The sequence below is a fragment of the Mixophyes fleayi genome, chromosome 11, assembly GCF_038048845.1.
Source record: "Mixophyes fleayi isolate aMixFle1 chromosome 11, aMixFle1.hap1, whole genome shotgun sequence".
NCBI classification, from domain to species: Eukaryota; Metazoa; Chordata; class Amphibia; order Anura; family Limnodynastidae; genus Mixophyes; species Mixophyes fleayi.
In genome coordinates, this window is record NC_134412.1 from 76,327,898 (window position 1) to 76,345,312 (window position 17,415).

Below are 17,415 nucleotides of genomic sequence, written 5' to 3' on the forward strand. Positions count from 1 at the left end.
TTAATTTTTTTAAATCTTAGCAACTAATTATGGTATGTTATTGTATGCCTTAAAAGAATTACCTGCTAGGCAATCTGCCTCATCAAAGCTATAGTATACTCAACAGTAACTGTGCCCATACGCCCAGCTCTATGTAGCTGTCTGGACAGAGGGCAGTAACAGTTATACTAAATGCATTCCTCTCCCCCCAGCCCTTTGGTTGCAGTATATTTTAGTACACGTCAGATGCCAGTAACAAAGATGGCCGCCACGCAGCGGGTTCATGGGTTTTGTGCGACTACGGAGACGGGAGACGGATGGGCGCATGCGCGGAGGGCTCTTTCGGGATGTTCGGTCCAACATAGTGTAACCCTCCGCCCAGGGCGCGTTCTGGAGCGGAGGGTGGGGGGCGAGGACTCGGAGGGTGCCATGGGACCGACATATGCAGCTCACCGGAGAAGAGGCCGCTATGTAGGACCGTAGACAGGAGAGACAACAACTCCCCGCCAGCTGGGCACAGCCTGTGAGTCACGTGTGCAGAAGTGGTCACCTCTCGAGGTGCTCACCGGCCTGTGCCAGGCACTGGGCTCTAGGTGCCCCATGGCAGAGGGAAAACTCATTAAGCTTGTACAGTAAGAGTAGAAAGTAATTTTTGTTACTGAAATTAATTATGTATTATTTAACTCCCCAAAGAGCATTTACTATACCATTATATATATATATATATATATATATATATATATATATATATATATATATAATCTCATCTCAGTGGATTGATCCTAATAGTGTAGTATGTTAAGAGGTGGTTAGTAATTGTAATGGAAATATGTGGCTTCCAAGTCCAAAAAAACTTATTGGTAGCCTTAACTGTAGAAACTAGACCTCTTTGTCCATATGTATACTCAGTGCTTCAAGTGGAAATTCAGAAGTGGCAAAATGTAGGTGAAAGGAACAGTGAAAGTGGCGGTATGGCATACCTCCATATACCGCTCCACGTTCAACACTGTGTATATTGTCAGTCTAGGCCATTTAGCAGGTGTTGGCCCATTTTGGTAGTCATCAGCCCGAAGGCCAAAAGGGCAGAAAAAAACAAAATATAGTGTAGTAAAGTATATCCTTTAATAGACAATAAAGAAATACATGCACAAAAAAGAAATAGAAATCATGGTAATTGGAGTATTGATGTTACACTCCAAACTCATTGACCTCTTTTATGAATAGACCCTAGTTGCTCATCTGGTATCTCCTTTCATCAGAAGGATAAGCAGTGATAGATGACAATTAATCCAAAGAAGGAGACTGCCCCCCTATTGTGCGCCAACACGTTTCATTCTCTTATAGGAGTTTCTCGGGGATAATATCTATCAATAGTATAAGTGTTTTTAAAAAAAATCATATATTCTGATACAAGTCATGTGTACATATGCTGTTATTCTTAAATTGACAAACATGAATACATTTTATTTACAACACCAAACGTTGTATAGCGCCGCTATTCATTGGTGTAAGGAAATAAGTTGGTGGTTGTTAATAATACAGGCGCCACTATTTGAAACATGGACTATCCGCATGCTCACCTGTCATTCCAGGGTGTATTCAATTATCTTGAGCTCACATGGGGAGCTGTGCTACTGAATGGAATGTACTCCCTTCTTCTCCACCATGTCCTAGGTGCCAGACTGTGGGATGAATGCAACTCCCCAGTTCTCACCTGACTGTTGGCAGTGGTGCCCAGAACATTCAAAATTTCAGCAATATTTAGCAGCATTGCCATTGAGTTTCCCTTTTGCCATTGGTGCCAGTATAATTAACAAGTATCAATAACTTTGTGGTCATGTAAAGATAACCTCTTCTGATGTGAAAATTGCAGTGATATGATTTTCAATTGGTATGTATGCTGACATTGGCTGACTATACACAGGACATGAGGTCACCCCACCTAAGCTTAGAGGATAGGAAGTTGCACAACCAGTACAGGAAGGGGTTCTTTACAGTAAGGGCAGTCAAGATATGGAATTCGCTATCGGGGAAGGTTGTGATGGCAGATTCAATTGATATGTTCAAGAAAGGATTAGACAATTTTTTTGCAGAAAAGGGTATCCAGGGTTACAACCGTTAATTAAAATTATTATTAATTATTATTAATTTTTATTTATAGGGCGCCACAAGGTGTCCGTGGCGCCGTACAGGGACAAAAACGAATTACAATACAAGGTGAGACAGCACAGTACAGTAAACATAAAGCACAGTAACTCAGTAAGCTCAATGCACAGCTAGTGAGGGCGGGGGGAGTATCCGCAAATGACGGGGCCCAAAAAGAGGGCGTGGAAGACAGGGAGACCCCCAGAGGGGGAGGAGGGCCCTCGAGGAGAAGGGCAAAGTAGCTGGAGAGCAGAGTTAGAAGTGGTGGAAACAGGAGGAGAGATGGCCCTGCTCAGAGGAGCGTACAATCTAAGGGGAGGGGTGGGCAGACGGAGAAACGCAGGGGAGTAGAGGGACGGAGGCAGGGAAGGGGAAAGAAGGGGGAGAGGCAGAGGATAAGGTAGGTAGTTAAGTGGGAGACTGGAAGGCTTAAAGAAAAAGGTGGGTTTTTAAAGCCCGTTTGAAACTGGACAGGTTAGGGGAAGTCCTGATGGAGGGAGGGAGCTTGTTCCAGTGGAGGGGGGCAGCGCGGGCGAAGTCTTGGATACGCGCGTGGGAGGAGATGATCAGGGGGGAAGATAGGCGACGGTAATTGGCAGAATGATGGATAGTAGTGGATCCAGGGAGAAATAGGACTACAATATTGGGTCTGGAGGGATTTTCCCTGATGGAAACAGATTACCGATTACTTCATCTGGATACATTTCAAATATAAGTGAGGGATCGCAGGAGAATCAAAAATAGGTTGAACTTGGACTGATGTCTTTTTTCAAACTCATTAACTATATTGCTATGTAAACGTGACTTGTTTAGTTTCTCATTGTGAAAGCAGACCTATTGCCAGGTCCAATCATGTAATTTTGTTTTTCTTGCATTACTACATAGTGTCATTATGCACAGTCTTGTAAGCAAAAAGTAGGGGTTCCCCTAGGAGAGAGCATTTTGTTTAGCATGTTTATGTTCTCCAGCTAATGGCAGCTCGCACAGTAGTAGGACTGTGATGTGTAGATGAAGCCGGCCCTGTAGCGAGCATAGTGCATACTGACAGCTAGACTCTGAAGGTGAGTCCGCTGTTAGAGTAGAGTTTGGTCCTGGGATGGATTCCTCTGCACATCACAGCTTTCTTGTTGCCCTGGAGAGAGCATAGAACTTAAACAGCGCTTTAAATAAAATGCAAATAGAATTATTGGATAACCCAGTTAAATTTTTTGCTAACTACATAGAGTAAAATAAAAAATAGGTCCTCCTTTATTTATTTTTAGAGTTTATCTTTGTTTCCTTCCCTCCATTTTAGTTGATTACAGCTTTTGCAGTTTCCTTTACATTAAGTACATCGTGCAGTAAGGATGCATTTTTACAATCATCCCAGCATTATATTGTTTAAGAGCATGATTTTTAGGTACCAAATGACCTCCTACACATGAGTGTTATTTTAAAGCATTTAATATGTTCATAAAGCATATTCAACTCTGATAGTCCAAAAAAAGAATTTAAGCAGTATGATTTCTTTTTGCGTGACTTTTGATGTTGCCTGCAGCCTTCAGAAAGCATTAAATGCATGTTAAAAATACAATGAGATTCTATGAGAATACTCATCTAGCACTTAGTAAGCACTTGTCGGAACACTTTTGGACAACTTTGACCATATTGGACGCTGTAGAGAGAATCGAGGTGCAGCCTTTGGTCTCTTTCACATAATGTGGTCAATTGCAATCCTTTTTCTTCACTTTTAACTAGCTGTGTTTGAAAACACTTGTGTGTGAGTTTCATGTTACAGCTGATTGTTCCAGTAGTCAGATATAGTTACTTTTATCTTCTGACAACAGAGCACCAGGGATGGGCACCCCAGGTGTGGCTTTACTGCAATTATTCCCAGCAGGTTTATAGCAAGGTATGATTCAGTAGTGTACATAATTGTCCCTTACATGCCCAGAATTGATTCCTGGTTTATTAAAGTCAGTTTGGTCCCTGGCTTGTAAAGCAGTGCAGATTTCCTTCTTGACTTGCATAATATAAATTGTTCCAAGCTGGGAAAACCAGCCAACCAGCATTCCATGATGACTTGGAGAAACTTCTGGGTGGAACAAAGTTTCCGGCATTCAACTGGTGCTGTGAATGATTTGGCTTAAAGCGTGTATTCAGGGAGCCTTTACTCTAGAAGTTTGGTATGTTAATGGTAAAATTGATATTTTAAGTGCTTGAGTATGTCACCAGTTACCTGCAAGAGTTTTTAAATGATCTTAATAATATATATGTTAGATTTTTATGGTCCACAAATATATTTTGAGTTCAATTGTTCTTTTTGGCATGTTAGTTGCTTCATTTTAACATTAAAGGGTATATTTACTAAACTGTAGGTTTGAAAAAGTGGAGATGTTGCCGATAGCAGCCAATCAGATTCTAGCTGTCAGAATGCACTAAATAAATGAAAGCTAGAATCGGATTGGTTGCTATAGACAACATCCCCACTTTTTCAAACTCGCAGTTTGGTAAATTTATCCTTAAAAGTGTTTGGAGATGAGTTTTCTGGGTTGAAGGTTTGTATTGTCATTGTACTTTGTTCTATGTTATTATAGTGTTTGGATGATACCAGTAGTAATAGAGATACATTTTTGTCGATAAGAAATACAGCCAATCTATGTCTTGTGATTAACTACTTGCAAACCCTTCAGCCACATGAAACAATTACAATGTCTGTTTTCCTTGCGGCTGTGATTGTTAATATTTTTGGTGCAAATTGTATTTCCCAATCCAGACTCCTTCATATAAATGCAGAAGTGCATATTTGTTTTTCTATTTCACCTACTAACCTCACGTTGGTAATCATGTACATTTTTGTCCTACTAGGTTGCAAAAATGAAGTTGAAAATGAATGATGCTGATGTCATGGCAGCGTCTGTATATGTAACATTACAAGGCTTATCTGATAACCACGTGCAAGGCGTACAGAACAGCCTGTCAGATATTGACCAGTCTGGTTTATGGTAGAATAATGAATCAAATATCTGATTGGCTGTTACAAGTAAAGCAATACCTGCAATTTACCTTGAAAGCACACAAATGGGGATGGAACCAATTGTTTCTAATGACCCCACACTTGCCAATATCCCTAGAATTAGATGCTGCATGTTCCAGTTACTCACTTTCACTGAAGTGAACTTAAAGGAATTGACCGCAGGTGTATGCGTTGGTTACACACTGCACGATTGATATAGTAAAACAGTGCCCCCCCATTTTCCATCTTTTGGGTTTTCTATGTATGGTTATACCCTGCAAGTGAGTTCTCTGTACAGCGCTGCAAGATTAGTGGCGCTATATAAATAAATGATGATGTGTATCTTAGGGAATTTAAACTGTAAGCTCCAATGGGGCAGGGACTGATGTGAATGAGTTCTCTGTACAGCGCTGCGCAATCAGTGGCACTATATAAATAAATGGTGATGATGATGCCCTTATTTTGGCAGCTACAAGTGCCCATTTTTCTCTATCGCTTTGTTTTTAGCAGTGTGTAAGATGTTGTGTCTGTAATATATATTTGAAGGTCTGCTATGGTTTACTCGCAGAAAAAGATGTGCTTCTTTGTACAGTAACCTTCCCTGTGGTCATCTCGCATACTGAGAAGTCTGATTACTGTTGGCAAACATTTGCTTTAACAATACCTCTCAAGTATAGGGTGTTATAAAAACTGAGAGTGAAGCACTTTAGTAAATACTAATATCATTAAATAACCCATTCTATAAGAACTCATTGACACACTAGTGTCCTGTGTTTAATTCTTGTTTCTTAACATAATTTCTATAATGTTAGTTTTTTTTCATTTAGATAAGGATTCCAGATGGTGTGTGTGTATGTATGTATGTGTGTGTGTGTATGTGTATATATATATATATATATATATATATATATCTATCATTGTGCAGTGGATATTGGCTGTGTAAGAAGTATGGCTATGACGTTTTGTGGAGCGATTTTTCTTTTCTTTTTTTTTTTTAAAGTGGTTTCTTATGAGGTTAACCATTAACAGCTTGTATGTTTGTGACCAAAGTGTCACTTCAGAGAGTACTTAGTCATCTAGCTGCTGTCATATTTTTTTGTAGAGGTTTAAGACCGATTTCTTCAAGTTTAGGAAGCTTAAGAGTATGGGATGGATTCTAAAATGTGCCGCAAAGGCTGCTATGAAATGGTAAGGGCGATATATGTCCGTCGTTGTCTTAAAAACACTTATCCATGTGTTATGTAGAGGCTGTATCTGCATGTATTTGCATTATAGCAAAATGCTGTATTCCGTACGTTTGTACATTTAAGTTTATTAAGGTTGGCTGCTGAAAAACAAATTTTAGACTTCTCAAAAAGGCTGTTTAATGGGTCTGTGAATATGTATACTTTATGCTTAAGGGATATTGCTATCTAAATGAGACTGGAAAACAGACTGTGGAATTTCCAAGTATGCTGCATGCCACAGTAAGTCCTGTACTGTCTCCAATGCATATGATCTGTTTGTAAGATTGTCATATTAGGCTGGTTACAATAAACCGCTGGAAACATTGTATCATGCTACAACTTCCATGTCCAATATTCTGTTTTCCCATCTTGTTTCCATCCATTGGGACTTGGCGTTTCCATTGATCAATACTGCATGGCGGATTTAATTTCTGTTAGTCGGAATGTATCTGTTGGTAAGGTTCCGAGAGTGGCGCATTCACAGACACAAGCGCCATTGTTTATTATTAGATTATCAGGTTATGAGACTCATTTAAAATGATTTTCTGCTTCATCATGTGGTTATGCTGCATTTATATTGCTGTGTAATCTTTTGCTTCGTATAAATGGAAAGTGTTTGTTTCACATTTTTTGATTTTAATTGGTATTTTGGTATACTTTTTCATTGGAAATTTTATATAGCAAATCTTTTTTTTTTTTTTAATGAAACTGCTAAACACACTTTAAGAACTTGTCAAAACACATAATAAATTACTAGTTGCTTTACATGATTAAGGAGTTGGCTTGAAAACTGTATTATTGTGAGCAGTCCCTAAGCCTGGTGCATAGAAACGAAAATGCTGCCTATCCTTGGTACCTTGGCTAATTGGCACCACTATTGGCAGTGACATCTGTTGATTTTAAACTTTCCCCAAATCTCTTGGGCCTCTAATGATCACTCTGCCTGAATACTAAAAATGTTGTGGAATTGACCACAACCTATATGTTTGTGCTGTCACTGTTCAACCATAATTCATAGGCTTGATGATATCCAAACGTTAAGACCAATCACCAGTCAACCAGATATATCCAAGCTAGCCAGCTGTAGTTTAACGTATATGGTGTCCAGCGTAAGGCGTCCTTTATGTTATCTTATATTTTTGGCTCTTCAGATCTGTCAGATTTTGAAGTGAACTTCTGAGCAGGTCAATGACCTGTAACACAGGATTGAATTGTGATAAGACTTATCAGTGCTGAGTGAACTCTTGTTTCAGCCTGTTGGGGTACAACATCCAAGGTAGATACATATTTCTGCAAATGAAATCTATAGGATATTGTAACTGAAACAGCGTGAATATTAGTAGTTAACCAGAAATAGACTAAAGGCCAGGCTGCCCAAGCAATTCTTGTCGTGTGATTTTTGTGCTATCAATCAGCAGTTATATTGCGTATTCTCAATTTGGTCTTCTACAATGGAATAGTGTTGTATGCAAATACTAGAGCTCAGATGCATGTTGTCACACAGCCAAAATGTAATTAAAGGGTAAATATTGCATGGGAACAACATAACTTTAACATGCTTAGCATAGTTTTCTCCAGTGTGATTAGCCACACAGAATTATAGTCTCATGATAGAAAATAACTTGTTTGACCCTGTAAAATGTGAAATATGGTTTTCTGGCTTTCTACAAACATTTTAAAACACCGACCAAACTTGGTGTTATAGAGAAGGTGGCATCATATAGAGGAGAACACATAATGATATTAATACATCTAAAAAACATTTCCAGAATACGTACGTATCTCATACAAGACACTGCGAAAACTTTAATTCATGCACTCATCATCTCATCTCCCGCATCAACTATTACAATTGCCTCCCTATTGGTCTTCCCCAAATCAGACCCTAACCCCCACAATTTATTTTGCACGTAGCTGCTAGATTGATTTTCCTTGCAAAACGTTCTTCTGCTGAGCCACTCTGTCAGTCTCTACATTGGTTGCCTGTTTTTCAACAAATCCATTATAAAATTCTTCTAACATACAAGGCCATCAACAAAACTGCACCTACATACAGCTCATCACTTGTCTCAAAATATCTCCCAACTCAACACCTCCGTTCTGCACAAGATCCTCGTCTCTTATCCACTTTCATCACATCCTCCAATTCCCGGTTACAGGACTTTTTTCGGCTGCACCCACTTTGTGGAATGCCCTCCCTCACACAGTAAGACTTTAGTCTTCAAACCTTCAAGCGTTCTCTGAAAACCCACCTCTTTAGGCAAGCTTATAATGTTCCTCAACCACCCTCTTAATCTCCCTAAGTTATCCTACTACCACCCTCTACACAGTTAGCACCAGATTAAATCCCTGTGACCAATATTACTGTGTAACTGGATCATATAGCCCACCAAGTACTTTTTACCTTTTCATTCTAGCTTGATCAATATTATCTATGTGGCACTTACTCTCATGTATCAAACTCCCATTGTCCCATAGATTGTCAGCTTGCGAGCAGGGCCCTCTTCTCTGTCTGTATTACACAGCATTGTTTTATTACTGTGTATTCCCAATTGTAGAGTGCAACGGAATCTGCTGGCGCTTTATATATAAATTTTGATAATGAATAATACATTTGTTGGCGTGAACGATGAGTACTGTAGTGTCCCGCCTCGCAGTGCTGGTGCTATGGTATAATTCTGGCCAGGCAGCTCTCTCAATGGACTCTGTATTTTCTGCCTTGGCCTGTGGGTCCAAAAACATATTGGTAAGTTATTGCCCTTCTGACAGTATTTGCCCTAGTGTGTGTGTGTGTGTGTTTGTGTTGTAGGGTAATTACATTGTAAGCTCCATTGGAGCAGGGACTGATGTGAACAAATAAACATTCTCGGTGGTGTGCCATGTGATATGGTGGCGTTATATAAGTAAATAGGAAAAAATAATAATTACCAAGAAGGACTCTTAGGGTTTTACTGCTAGTGTAGTTGGCTGTGTCCACCATGCATGTCAATGCAGAAATCATTGATCTCTATGGGATTTATATACTCGCTGAACAACAGGATGCACGTGTATTACCAGTGGTGTGGCGAGAGATGGCCTTTATCATAGATATCAATGACTTCTCACATGAATTGAGGTGCGTCTACCATTCTGTAGACATTGCTAACTGCAGCGGTAAGGGGTAGGCTTTCTTATCCATCGTGTCCCTAACCTGAAGACTAAATCCAGTTTCTAGTGCCAGGCTGGTTACCCATTGGTATTGCGTTCGTTAAACGCCAGTGATGTCGTGTGTTTGACATGCCGTAGTAATGAACACTTGTGGTTGGGGAGTCCTCCATTGACCCTGCAGAAGTGCACTTGCAGTGAATGGAAGGAAACGGTGACAATGCAAATACTATTGGGTATGGGGTTCATGCACACACCTGTTTTACATGCTCCTACTAGCTTTAACCAACACTAGTAAATGCCTCTATTTTGATACCGGTGCCTAAGGGGCATTAGATAAGCAATCCTAACGCTACCAATCGCATTTGGTTAGAGATAAAAGGAGAAGTGTTTATGCTTTAACACAACTTTAGAATTGTAACCAGCTTTATGTTTACAGTTGTTTCCTTATTAGATGAATTAATTGATGTGTAACCCTTCCTCATATTGTTACCTTACGCAGGTTGGGATTTTTGTTTTTTGCTCAAGATATTTCCTGAATCCTACGATATCACAGGTGATTCACTGGTGTTTCCACTAATTATTTCCTCATGCGTGTGTCCAAACCATGACATACTCAAAGGTGTAGCCGGTCATTTCAAATATGATGAGACTGCAGCTGTCTGAGTCTCTATATTCTCTTCCTTGTTGATTGTTCTGCAACACATACAAGTCTAAGGGGTATATTTACTAAACTGCCGGTTTGAAATAGTGTAGATGTTGCCTATAGCAACCAATCAGATTGTAGTTATTTATTTAGTGCATTCTACAAAATGACAGCTAGAATCTGGTTGCTACAGGCAACATCTCCACTTTTTCAAACCTGCAGTTTAGTAAATATACCCCAAAGTGTTTCAGTGCAGAGTCTCATCGTCTTAGCACATTTGTTTAATTATATAATTGAGAGCTATAGTTTGGCTTTAGATGCTATGAAGTGTCACATAGTTGCCAAATTATCATTAATTACTGCTTTATTGAGCAGCAGAAAACATAAATGGAGGCCACTGAAAATGTTGGTAAAACAAATGCTGGTTTAGACATATTTCGAATTGAAAATGGGACTTATTTAACGGCATTTTTGGCAACTGTGTCTAGGTTCTACTATTAACTCTTTGTAACGGTTGCATAAAATAAAAGGGGGTGATTGGTCCAGGGAGTAGTACTAATGTGGTAGCTGTCACCGGTGACTTGGTTTTCCTTCCTCTAGATTAACACAAATAGAATTTGTGAAAGTTTTTATTTGTTGAAAGTGGGGTTTCTCCGCAAGCTTACTTATTTACACCACTTATAAATTACATCACAGCAGCCACATCCTCTTCTAGTTTGAAATAATTATTCCCCAGGTGTCTGTTTTAGCAGCAACCTTGCTGGTCAAATATTAAACTGTCTCATGGCCAGAGGTCAGACATTCATGACATGGAAAATTTTCTTTTTTCAACCTTTACCATTGTGTCACGCTTTGCCCTGTGTGCTACAATAAGACCCTTGAAACCTCAGCCCGTTGTAATTAAACCGTGTTGTGCTCACTCACATTACAACCGTAAACTTTGCTGCACAAAATGAGTCATTATCTCTAGTATATTTTTTACTGCTTCATAATGAATAGTAGCATTGGATGAAATGCACAGGACGTTCTAAGAATGTCTGCATATTGTAACATTGTCAGATGTAACATTGTCGCTGTGTAGAACAGAGTGATTTGAAAAAACAAAATAAACATCATTTGACAATAATTTGGCCACTGGGGTCTTTTTGGGGCACTGTTTCGTAAATCTTTTTGTTCAGATAGTTGAGAAAGAAGTAGGGCACCTTCCAGTTTATTTCCGTCACAAATAAAACTAGTACATTGGCCTTCCTTGTCTAAGTCTAGCAAGGGACACTGTAGGGATCCTATTGGAGGTCGGTGATCACATGTTTTAGAGCCTTTTCCAGCCAGAATCGCAGCTTTGTTGAGCTCCAGTAGTGTCGTACAGTCATAAAAGGGCTTATTTAGTTTCCCAATCATCCAGGGGACACTGCACCCCTCAGCCAACGTTCTTCTTCAGCTCATTGAGTCCATTTATGATGTTGCTGGCTCCTAGTGAATTGATAGACTGCTTTCTCATGGATATTGCTTTGAAATTGAATGTTTCAACCATGTGTATGTAACTGTTGAGCCTAAAATTTGTGTGCGATTCCTAATGTTTGTAGTAATGCATTTTGTAGCTATTGTACGATAGGCTGTGCTTGAGCAATAGGCCTTAGGCTGGGTACACACCACTACAGGTTTTTCGCCCTCATTATCGCGCCAAACACACGATAAACAACCGTTAGGTCCGATATGGCAGTAGTATCGGACTATAACCATCATGTTTTATCGTTCCAAAGCACATTGTATCGTTTGATTTTATAAACGTACTAAAATCTCCATAAACAACGGAATGATGTCGGGCAAATTCTGAAGTGTATGTGCTCATGACCAGCAGTTGTAGGCAGATCTCCATAGAGCTTAAAGAGTCATGGGGTATATTTACTAAACTGTGGGTTTGAAAAAGTGGAGATGTTGCCTATAGCAACCAATCAGATTATAGTTATCATTTATTTTAGTACATTCTACAAAATGACAGCTAGAATCTGGTTGCTGTAGGCAACATCTCCACTTTTTCAAACCCGCAGTTTAGTAAATATACCCCATGATCTCTTCAGCCGATGGTTATGACAGATGAAGAGCACAGATCTGAGGGTTAAACATGTAAAATGTGTATAGTGTGTACACATGAATCGGCATGCAGATCGGGACTTTGTCATTGTAAAATCAGTAACGATATCGCATCAGGAGGAATCTTCTGCAGTGTGTACCCAGCCTTATACAAACAATAAAACCGCATTATGTCAAATACTAAAACATATTTCACATAAAAGATTTGTTCATTCCCGGATTCCTGTCTGGCTCGCATACTGACAAAAGACCCAGTTAATGCAGAAGTGTTGGTTGTGTATGAATGTGTTGTAAGACCCGTAAGTGGAAGTTACTGTAATTACTTTCGACATGTAAAATAAGGAATTTAAAGATGATTTTGTGATGATACCTTTGTAAGGACGACCTATAACCAGGAACATTTGGATCCAGTTATCAAAAGGGGCTGCACAAGCACATCTTGGGTTATATTAACTAAACTGCGGTTTGAAAAGGTGTAGATGTTGCCTATAGCAACCAATCAGGTTCTAGCTGTCATTTATTTAGTACATTCTACAAAATGACAGCTAGAATCTGATTGGTTGCTATAGGCAACATCTCCACTTTAGTGTATATACCCCCTTGGTGTGTCTGTCATTCTCTAATTACTTTGTTTGCCAGTCTTCACTTGTTACTGTTCTCTCAGCAAACCATGCACAGAATTTCATGTGTATACCAAACTGCACAGGCGTTCCCATTGATGTAAGCACATCATTTCTGAAAATAAGTAGGAAGGGGACACATAGCAATGGCCTACAACTGGCCTATAGAACGAGCAAGGGTACGTACAAACGCTGTACAGAAGGCTGTAGGATTGGAATGTCCATCAATATGTTCTTGGATGTAACATAGTGTCCTAGACAACTATCCAGTGTAACCTTGTAGTTGTGCAGTACTGCTTCAGTAGACAATCCCCATCTTGTCACCCTTACTTGATTTGGATATAAAATATTTATTTACATTGTTATAACGAGCAGAGAATAATAGGTTTTTCGATTTGCATCAATCTTGCAGAAAAGATGACTTTTTTTTTTTATTGTGCACACCTAGGTCAATATTGAAAAATAGGAAGCTGTCAAGTATTTTAATGCTGGGACTGGCCCTAGAATTTATTGACATGCATTGGTAAACAGTCTGCTTTGGTTGCTGTAAATTTTGCAACAATCCCACAATGTAACAACCTGTGATAAGTTTATTTTCTTCTTCTTTTGGCAACACTGTATCCTGTTTGTGTAATTGGCAGACTGTTCGTGTTCCCAGCGCGTTTACTCCCTGAGCACTAACCTTTATCAGTAGAGAGGAAGCCGGGTGGAGTTTCCTCCATTCTCCTGCAGGGTGAAGTACTGCAAGGATTACTAGAGCTATTCATCCAGACAGGTATTTCTATAGTTCGCCATCCTCCCTAAGGCATGGTGTGACTGCCTAGGTGGTACTGTTGTTGTACAGCCAGTTTAATTTCTCAGGTGTCTGTCTGACTTTGAACATCGTACCTGTGATTGTATTGTCTGAGTTACAGAAGAGCATCTTTTATCCAACACAGCCTTGCAATATGTAATCCGTATCATTCTCTGTTCTAGACCAGTTCATTCTCTGTGAGTGAGGCATTCCCGATTGCACTATGGAGAACTGCCAGGGCAAGGACTGTGGCAAAGAGAAGAGCGTGAGCTCCGACGAAATACCTTTCTTTGCGGCCTGCGACTGCGAGGAGGATCTGACCCGCGGGAAGCCCATCCGAGGAAGGACAAAATCCCGCAGCTTGTCTGCATCTCCAGCACCTGGAAGCGCTAAGGAGTTCAGGTGAGCGGCCTAGTATAAGTCAAGTCATAGTATTAGTCATTTAGTCATTACAGCCTAGTATAAGTCATTTCTGCATAAATCCTCTCTGCTTTATTTAAAACATCAAAGTAGTATTTGTTTAAATGACTGTGTACTAAAAATTAAAGTACTTGTGACATATTTTTTTATCTTGTACTTAAAGAACCATCAACTACTAGTAGAATGTTTACTCTAAAAGTGTTTTCATTTGTATACCGGGCATTGGCATTAGGAAGCAAAAGTAGGAGACTGATGATTAAAAGAACGCCATAAAATGAATTTATGTTTGAATAAGCATGTTTATAGATAGACTGTTGGTACATGTTAATTCATGGTTACATGTGAGGTTTAAATGAACATCTTTTATAGGAGCAGAATTGATTTCCCCTTAAATTTCCTCCTCGTTTTCTTGCAGAAGTAGAACGTTTACTTAGTAAGAAGAACATGCTTCTTATGCTCATACACACTGCAGTGGTTTCACTTACTAACTCATTCCTGGCCATATCTCAGAGGGCAAGTGAGACCTCTGCTCCTTGTGAACTACGTCCTCTTTCTGTGCACTTTGAACAAACCTGCGTTTTATTGTTTCTGAATACAGTTAATGTTGTTGTCATTGATATCTACCCGGAAAAGCTTGGACCATGCATGCATTTAAAAAATCCCTTACTACATTCCAATCAGCCTCTGCCCGGCCCCATGTGATCTCCGTTCATAATACTTAAGGAATATAGCTGCTAATGATATGTGTGAACTGTTAGTGCGGGGTCCTCAGCGTAATAACTAAAAGTGCATATTCAATCTCGTTCATTGTGAGAGCAGAAGCTGAATCAGTCATGGAAATCTCTAGGGTTAATTCATATCTCTGTAACATTTGCCTTCCTCAACTTCTCCAGTTCTTAACAATGCAACCAAAATGCTGCTTGTACTCACAGCTAGGAATGAGCAAGCACTTTTCTGAACCTTATCTTCTGGAACCCATCACTTGTCTGTCTGTCTCCATATGACATTTACTGTAAAACTAAATGTAACCCCCCCTCCCCCCCCATAGAATGTCAGCGCTAGTGATATAATCAGCAGCATCTGGGAATGTAACATATTCATAATAAACACACCTTTTACATTTATGGGGTTTTCTAATAATTACAGACATGAGAACTGTAAATAGTTTACACAACGAATTGAGTGACACATTCTGTGAGACCCATGTGCATAAGAGATTTTGTTATATCCTAGTAAGGAACACATGGAGTACATTATTTAATGTTGTGGAAAGGGCATATTTTTATAAAATGCAGAATGCCCTTTTCCTTGTGTCATGTATCCTCTAGTATGATCCATATTAAAAGGAGAACACCAAGTTATGACTCTTACACTGCATAGGTCATATACCCAATGTCCCCACGGTACCGATCATACAAATAGAACCATGTGGTACATGATTAGCAGAGTAAGATCCTTGCTTCTATTAGTTGGGATGCCAGGGGCTTACTTGAAGAAAAATATGTATGGCATTATATTTTCATAAGTTCAACAGTGTTTTTAAAAGGTGAGAACTTTCTAACCAAAGTTGCTGCAATGCCCGTTCATATAATGCATTAGACCAGGGGTAGGCAACCTTAAAAGTTCAAAGAGCCATTTTGACTCTTTCCTGAGAAAAGAAGACTCTGGGAGCCACAAAACACTTATTTACTTACCTTCACTCAAGTGGTGTCCCGGCCCTGGGTCTTCTCCGTTCCTCCTTGGTGCTCTCTCTGTCAATTGAATGATGCTGAAGCAACCTTAGGGTCACGTCAGCATCATTCAGCCAGCAGGGAGCAGCGGCGGTTGAGGAGCGCTCTCTCCTCTGCCGGCTTCCATTCGTTTTTTTATTTTTAAACTGCAATTAGTTTAGCAAAGGGGGTGACAGAGAGGCGCTCTGTCACCCCCTTTGCCACTAACACCCGGACTATGGAGCCGTAGCAAATAGCTGAAAGAGCCGCCTGCGGCTCCGGAGCCGCAGGTTGCCGACCCCTGCATTAGACATGTATTATGGACTTCTATGCGGAAGACAGTCCTTTTCCTGTCTGTTTTGGCACTATGGGCCTGATTTAGAATTGGGAGCAAATCCAGTTAGACCATGGAATAAAAATATTGTGCTGGGGGGGGGGGGATGTGAGGACAGATTTAGAGTGTGTGGGGGGGAGGGGAGGGTCTTAACTCAACCTGAAGGTGCAGTGTTACAATAAAACGGGCCAATATTTGTGTGCGCCATGCAAAATCAGGCAGTATTTTCCCTGCTAATATAAACAAACCGTTACATCTGCACCCCTTGCATAGCATGGTTTGGCTCAGTGTATATTTGTTCCCTTTTGCTGGGTTTACTCCTGAGACCTCATGTGAGCGTAGTGATCTCTCTACAGTAGCCATATTTATTGTTAAGTCTCCAAGTACAAATTAATGTATTTTTGTACTGCCAATAGTTAATCATTTTCATTGATTAGAAGAGGCTCTCTGTTATAGTGTAAGTTCGAGAGAAATTTCTTTTTATTTAATTTCTGATCTAAACTTCCCCCTAGCTTCTCCCCTCCTTGCATCACATGGTGAAGACAATGGTTGATTTTAATTAAAAACTCTCCTATAGTGTCTGTAACTTTCATATTAAAAATAATAAACATTTACCATAGAAATTTCACGTCTGAGATACTATATTCAAGTGTTTGCGTAGTACCAGTTTGTGTGTATTGTCACATTGTAGGTGCTGTCATTGAAGTCCATACAGTACCTTTTATTTTACATTGCCTGGTCAATCAGTCTGGCAGATGCTAATGAATAATTAATACAAATATGTAAAGATATAAGAATCTCTGAAGTGTATGTCCTTACAAGAAAACTTTGTTGTAAGTGAACTAAAATAATTACCTTCACTTCATTTATCTTCGAGGCTTAGCCCGTCTTTCCCAGTGCATCTCTACTACATTCACTTATATATGTGTGACGTCTCACTAATAATGAATGGACCAGTAACTTAATAGATTGGCATCAAATTAATTATTGAATTGAGTGAGGAATTGTACACACGGGTTACTGATGACATAGTTTTATAGATTCCCTTCTTGTGCCTGAACATTGGTATCATAGAGGAACAACCCTGTTTTGTCAGACATTAGAGACCCATATTGTTTATTTCAAACTTACAAGATGTGAAATGTAAATGATCTCATTAATATATAATTGTATGCAGACAAGAAGGAGGAGTCAGAGCAGCAGGCAGTCTGTGCCTAATGTCTTATTAAACACTCAATCACTCTTCAATGGGGCGGAATGAACAAAAGGTCATTAGTCCTATTTTAATAATACAGAGATGGATATAGACATAT

At 39.6% G+C, this 17,415-nt stretch overlaps 1 protein-coding gene across 4 annotated transcripts in view; it reads left to right on the top strand.

Annotated features, from left to right (window-relative positions):
- Positions 1 to 294: 294 nt before the first annotated feature.
- NADK (NAD kinase) overlaps positions 295 to 17,415 on the top strand; it is a 46,579-nt gene continuing 29,458 nt past the window's right edge. The window contains exons 1-3 of one of the 4 annotated variants that reach the window (XM_075189700.1): positions 295 to 502; positions 13,488 to 13,621; positions 13,822 to 14,041. In XM_075189700.1, coding sequence (XP_075045801.1) covers positions 13,863 to 14,041 — 179 coding nt within the window. In that variant the 5' untranslated portion in view covers positions 295 to 502; positions 13,488 to 13,621; positions 13,822 to 13,862. Of the gene's footprint in view, positions 503 to 4,187; positions 4,290 to 6,286; positions 6,308 to 13,487; positions 13,622 to 13,821; positions 14,042 to 17,415 lie in introns of those variants that run through there. The other 3 variants (XM_075189699.1, XM_075189701.1, XM_075189702.1) reach the window with 3 other exon arrangements.